Genomic DNA, 6,628 nt, shown 5'->3' with positions numbered 1-6,628 from the left:
ACTGGGTGGCTTTTCTGTTCTTATGGGGCTGCAATCTGTCTCTTTATACCTCAAGGCATTAGCTCTGTTTCAGCAGAGAATGACGCTCTCTTCTGTGTGACAGTTCGGTGATTTGAACATGACAATCAGGTGAGACCTCCCCTCTCTCCCTTCTCTGATGTCTCAGATGTTCTTTTTTTTAGGGCACAACATTCTCAGGTGCCTGATTCCATGAACCATCATGCCCTGAGGCACTCCTCTCAAAATGCTCCACCTTGAAACTTTAGCTATTAAATAGGACCATTCATTCATTCGTTTGGTCAACCAGTATTTACTGAGTGCCCTGTGATAGGTGCTGGGACACCTATTACACGCCCACGTCACTATTGCAGATTCAGTCATATGTGCTTCACAAAACTCTAAATAAAATTATTTTTCATGCATTAAGAATCCTAGAAGAACTAAATACTTTAGGTGGTCCCCAAATGAAGAAATAGATTGATCTGTTTCAACATTGATTTACCTAAGTTTATATAGTAAATACAGACCCATGTTGATGATCCCCTGTGGGTGATTAGAGGTTTTTAAATTTATTTGTTTATTTATTTACTTTTTTTTTTTTTTTTCTGGTCATGCCTCACGGCTTGCAGTATCTTTTTTTTTTTTTTTTTTTTTTTTTTTTTTTTTTCTGGTCATGCCTCACGGCTTGCAGTATCTTAGTTTCTGACTAGGGATTGAACACAGACCCCAGCAATGAGAGCGCCGAGTCCTAGACACTGGACTGCCAGGGTTAAGAGGTTTTAAGGGCAATTTTGGTGACTTGTGACTTTCGCCTTATGCACTGATGTATATACTAACTCCTTAGGAAGATGCATTTCTATTGTACCACCATGGAAGAGCAAAGTCAGTCTCTGCCCCATGCTTCCTGCAGACTGGTGGGGGAGACAGATCACAAACAGGTAAGCAAATGATTAGGTAATTACAAATTAAGAAAAGTGCTGCAAAAATAAGGCTAAGAATTCTACATGTTGTCTGCATTTCCCAGGCTATTTTTTGCATGGCTACTGCCTTTGAACCAGATATTCCCAGAGAGGAAAATTTCCTCTGACATGTTCCCCCCAAGCCCACTTCATATGTTAGATAGCATTAAGAAAACAAATGGTGATCCAGTGACCAACGATCCAATTTCTTGTAAGATGCCTTTAACAGGGGAGTAGTTATTAATGACCTTAGGAAGTAAAGGCGTCTTTAAAGGGTTGGAAAGTTGGTGGGCAAATCTTCATTTCCTTCACATGAGTGATGGTAATAATTGCAGTTTTCATGACTGAACACCTATGATGTGCTAGCCCTGGGGCTGGATGATTTGGCATTCAGTTCTTCGAATCTCCACAACTGCCCTGCTAGGTAGGCAACATCACCCTTATTGTACTGATGACAAAAGTGAGGCTCAGATAGGTTAAGTAACTGCCCAAGGTCACACAGCTGGTAAGTTTCAAAGCAGGGAATGCTGCAAACTTTGAACCCAGCTCAGTCTGAGGTTTTCTCCACAAAAGCCATGCTGGCAGCTGAAGAGAACAGGTCTTAGTTTATGAAGAGTTTAGATATGGGTTGCGTGTGTCTACAGGTAACACAGTGGCCATGGGCTGTTAAGGATGGCAACTCCCCTTCCCCGACCAGCCTACCTTGCTGTCCCGTTGCTGTATTCGCAGGTGGCATGGATGTGACAGAACTGCACGTAGGGCCCGCAGGCTGAGGTCTGCTTGTGGCAGAATCTCCCGGCGGAGCCGTCCCTGCAGGTGCCGGGGAGACAGGCGCCGTCACTGTCAATTCTGTTGTCACACGTTCCGAAACTGCACAGACACCCTGGAAGGGAAGGAAGAGGGCCATTCAGGGCTTGGGGACAAGCTTAGCAATGGGCACATGGGTCATGGAGGACAGGGCCCCCTCCCCTCACCCCCCACTCGCGGAAGGCTCTGGACGCTATTTCTCAGCGTCTTTCTCGTGTGCCAGGACAGCTCTCGGTGAGAAGAGCTTGGTCTTCGGGATGCTTTGTGTCTCTGCGTGTGGGGTGCAGGGGGAGGGTGGGTTGTGATGGTGTGAAAGAGGCCAAGGAGCTCAATTTTCACCTACTTCATGGTAGGAGAGTTTAGTCTGGAAATTTCTCACCTTTTCCTGAAGACATTCTGGAAGTGATTTCTCCTGCCGGCACAGCCTCTGATGTGTGGCTTACATATTTGCACTTCACCCTCCATCACAGCAAACCAATGCTAACTCATGCCCAATATTTGCACACTGACCTTGTTCTAGGCATTGGGCCAGCCTTTAACCTGTACCCTCGCATTCATAGTCACCAGCCTCAGGAGATAGGTATCAATACTTTTACCATCCCCATTTTCCAGATGAGGAAACTGAGGCCCAGAGAGGTAAAACAAATTGCCTGACTTGCTGGCAAGTTCCCAAACAGGGACTTGAACTCAGACCTTCAAATTCCATTTCCGTTAGTGACCATGAGTAACCAGCAGATCAGTATATCGACTGGCATTTCCACTGTCTGTTATCATCTTAAACTTTAGCTGCTAACTTTGCTTTTGATTACAGGTATTTAAAAGTTGCAACGTGAGCCAGCGTATCAGACTCAGGCTCCTCTGCATGTGGAAGTGAAAAGAACAACATTCTGGAGACTCTCAAAGGCAGGTGGCAAGGATTTGGGGGCTTGAATGTGATCAGAAATGAAGGAATGTGTGGTTTTGCCCCAGAAGGGACTGATGGGAAAGGGATTTGTGTCGGGGCTGGGAGTCAGCAACCAGGAAAGAGAAACACAGTGAGGGCTGGTAAAGCACAGCTAGATTTAAAACAAAGAAAACTTTTCATAAACTTTTAAGGACATCAGGGCTTGGTTAGCAAGGAACAAGACCCCAGAATGAAGGGGAAGCTCCCCTGCATGAGGCGGTGGGCAGCAACAGACCTGGACAAGTGGCTTTGGAGCAGGAAGCCACCACTGCTGCCCCAGCCTCGGCATCGTAACTACTAGCCTCATAAAAATGCCTATGTCAACAGGCTTTGGAATAAACCCCTATTTTTTTCCCCTCAGAAACCTTATTTGGCAAAAAGAGCATCAGACTAGGATCAGCAGCCACAAATCTGCTGGGCTCGGGTGTCCCGTCCTTTCTTGAGAGGTAGCCGTGAAGATCAGACAAGGTAAGAGAGGAGAGGGGTGGTGTGTTTTGTAACAGATGAGTGGAGTTAGTAGTGATAGTAATAAGAATGGCTGCATTTATTGATTATTTGCTAGGTGCATGCTCTGGGCTAAAGTCCTAAATTATGATCTGACTTAATCAACAACCTATGAAGTGGGTACCAATATTGTCTTCATTCTATAAATGGGGAAGTTAAGCTTTAATGAGAGATTTCTTCCAAGGTCGTAGAGCCAGTAAGTTGCAGAGGGAAGATTTAATCTCAGGTTGGTTTGACTCCACAGCAAGCTCTGATCTATTCATTTTTTTTTTTTCTATCAAGTTCTAATCTTAGCTTAGACAGATGTATATTTCTATCTATGTACTTAAATATTCACATGGTGTTATTTTTAAGAACATAATGTGTTTTCTAAGATTATATAACTGCATTTTATTTTTCAATGCCTAGTGTTGTGGAACTTTCTACATGTTCTATGAGCTTCTGGACATTTATATCACTGAACTTAGCATAACAGCAACAGTACCAACAATAATAGATAATAATAACAATAATAGATAATAATATTGGTAGTGCATACTAGGTGCTAGGCATTGTTCTAAGGCAAGTGCTTTCCATTTATAACTTGTACTAACCTTACGAGGTAGTTACTATTATTATCCCCATTTTATAGATGAGGAAATTGAGGCCTAGAGAGGTGTAGTAACTAACCCAAGGTCGCACATTTAGCACAGGGAGGAGCTGATGGAAGAGGACTGCTTGAAAGATGGGGAGTCTGTTTTCTGATATGGAGCCCACGATCACTTCAGGTATGTGGGGAAACCCTAAAAGACTGGTTTTCAAAGTGTGGTCTTGGGCCAGCAGTGTTGACATCTCAGGGAACTTGTCAGAGATGCAAATCCTCAGGTACCACCCAGGCCTCCCATCTCAAAGCTCTGTGAGTGGGGCCCAGCAATCTGGCATGTGCACTGTTTGGGACCCAAGTGCTTAAGAAATACCCTGTGATAAGGGCATCCACCAAGCCAAGGGGCACCTGATACCAGGACTGCACTGCAGTGCTGCAGGGACCCCGGGTGAGGAGCAGAAGGCAGCTCAGGAAGCGACACTTACTTTTTTCACACCGAGGTCCGTATTTATTGGGGTCTGAGCAGAACTGACACTGGGAGCCGTGGAAGCCGTCCTGGCAAACGCATGTCCCATTGCCATCCAGGCCGTCGGTGCACTGCAAACAAAGGCAGGGCCCCTGGCCGTCAGGACAACACGCCCCAGGCAAGGAGTCCCAGATGCTTTCGTTTCCTGGCCTGCTTCTTTGACTCAGATTCAATTCTGCTTGAAATGACTCTTTGGGACCCCCTGTGGAAAGTGCAGTCGCGGGTATTGGGTAGGAAGCTAAGACAGTGACATATGGGTGTCCCGAGCCAGGATTCAGAACTTCACAGGAAGTCATTTGGTCGGGGGTCGGGGGGTGTCACAGTGGTGAAATGGAACCTCTAAACAATGCTTAAGGGGCAGCCCGATAAACCACTGACCTTCAGAATGAAGGCAGGCCTTTCTCTCCAGATGCTCACACGCTCAGCTATATGACTCCAAATGGCAGTGTTTTTCCCTTCAGTGTGAGCATTTTACCCCTCATCTCCCCAGCTATTTCAAGGTTAGATTTGTACTGACTGACATGTATCAGAATTGGGCTTGGGTCCCGGACCACCCAGGTACAGTAGTTAATTTGTAGCAGCTTCGCCCTATTCCCCTGGCCTGTGTGGTGTCCCCACTTGGTGGTCCTTCCCCTTGAAAGAGGCATATTTTCGATGTGGATTCCTTGTATGTGCAGATCCATAATTTCCCCATATGAACCACAGCTATTATTACCTTTGTATGTTTAGCCCTGGCCTCCACACTAGATGAGTTAAGTTTTGGCTCTTACATTCCACAGGTTTTGCAGATGGGCTAAAAAAAGCATTCAGGACTTCCCTGGGGGTCCAGCGGTAAAGAATCTACCTTCCAATGCAGGGGACATGGGTTTGATCCCTGGTCCAGGAACTAAGATCCCACACGCGGTGGGGCAACTAAGCCTGCGCGCCACAACTACTGAGCTCGCGCACCTCAGCTAGAGAGCCTGCGTGCCACAAACTAGAGCCCACGTACCAGGGAGCCTCAGTGCCACAACTAGAGAGAGAAAACCTGCACGCCACAGCTAGAGAGAAGCCCATGCGCTGCAATGAAGATCCCGAGTGTCGCAACTAAGACCCGAGGCAGCCAAAAAAAAAAAATCTTAAAAAAAGCGTTCACTGGGCAGTGCTTTTTTTTTTTCCTTAAGAATAGTAAAATCTCAGCCCTAAAAAAACTTGGAGTTCAATGCAGGCCAATCCTGCTATCTCCCACACGGGGAAACTGGGGTCCAGAGAGCCTTGCTGAGTTGCTCAAAGTCATGCCATCAGCAGTAGGAAAGCAGACCAGAAGCGACATCACTGGACACCCTGTCCCCTGCCACTCCCCCAGGCAAAATTCCTTCTCCTGCAGACACCCTCTCTTCTTTTAGCAACTGATCTGTTTCTTTTACTCCCTGGGAACAGTGACTGGCATTGTATCATTTCTTGGTTTAGTGGTTTTAAAAATTATTTTTCGACGTAACACAGGTCAACCTCAGCATTCGTGAAAAAGCAAGCCTCAGTCTTTATCACCTGCCCATTCCCGGAGCATGGATTCGAGAAGCCTCCTGGACACTGGTTGCAGTCGGGCCCGTAAAAGCCGTTGCAGCACTTTGGTATCTGAGAAACAAAATGTGTGTTGCCTTTTGGGATCCCAGGCAGAGTGCCAGTTCCTCAAAGGAAATATCAATACATTTTAATTTCCATTACAATCTCAAGCAGTATCAGCCCCCTCCCACCCTTAGGAGCATGACTTTTTCTCTTGCAGATGATGGCGTGGCTTGTGCTCAGCCACCTGTTCACCACAAATCTTCTGAGGGCCGCCCCGGGCTGCCGGCTTGGCTCTGGCACTGTGAGAGCAAGACAGATAAAGGCTTGGGCTCATGGAGCCCGTGTTCCATCTAGTCAGGGAAGAGACGATACATTTAAAAAGAAAAAAAAAGAGGATTTCAGATAGCAGTAAGTGCCGGGAAATCAAAGTGCCGTTATCAAGTGGTGGCAGGTGGGAGCAGAGGTGTGGGGAGATTGGCGGGGGCACTGTGGATTGGGCGGTGACAGAGGAGATGAAGGTTGGATGGAGACTTGAGAGATCAGTCAGCCCCAAGAACACCTGGAAGAACATTCTTCCAGGAGGGAATGGCAAAGGCACACCCACTGAGGTGGGAATGAGGGTGAGAGACAGGCCAGGGACACTGCAGAGGGCGGGCCATGCAGGCTAGTGTCAAGGGTGTGGGCCCCATATTAAGAGTGATAGGGGGCTTCCCTGGTGGCGCAGTGGTTGGGAGTCCGCCTGCCGATGCAGGGGACGCGGG

The 6,628-nt window shown here is 47.0% G+C and overlaps 1 protein-coding gene across 1 annotated transcript in view; it reads right to left on the bottom strand.

The window, feature by feature from the left end:
* STAB2 (stabilin 2) overlaps positions 1-6,628 on the bottom strand; it is a 159,833-nt gene that overhangs the window by 83,440 nt on the left and 69,765 nt on the right. The window contains exons 21-23 of the mRNA XM_007454272.1: positions 5,850-5,936; positions 4,282-4,393; positions 1,662-1,842 (exon numbers count right to left, since the gene is read on the bottom strand). Coding sequence (XP_007454334.1) covers positions 1,662-1,842; positions 4,282-4,393; positions 5,850-5,936 — 380 coding nt within the window. The remainder of the gene's footprint in view (positions 1-1,661; positions 1,843-4,281; positions 4,394-5,849; positions 5,937-6,628) is intronic.

Source organism: Lipotes vexillifer, unplaced genomic scaffold (genome assembly GCF_000442215.2).
Source record: "Lipotes vexillifer unplaced genomic scaffold, Lipotes_vexillifer_v1.1 scaffold492, whole genome shotgun sequence".
Taxonomy (NCBI): domain Eukaryota; kingdom Metazoa; phylum Chordata; class Mammalia; order Artiodactyla; family Lipotidae; genus Lipotes; species Lipotes vexillifer.
Note: the sequence above shows the minus strand (reverse complement) of the source record. Positions and strands in the feature narration are given on the sequence as shown.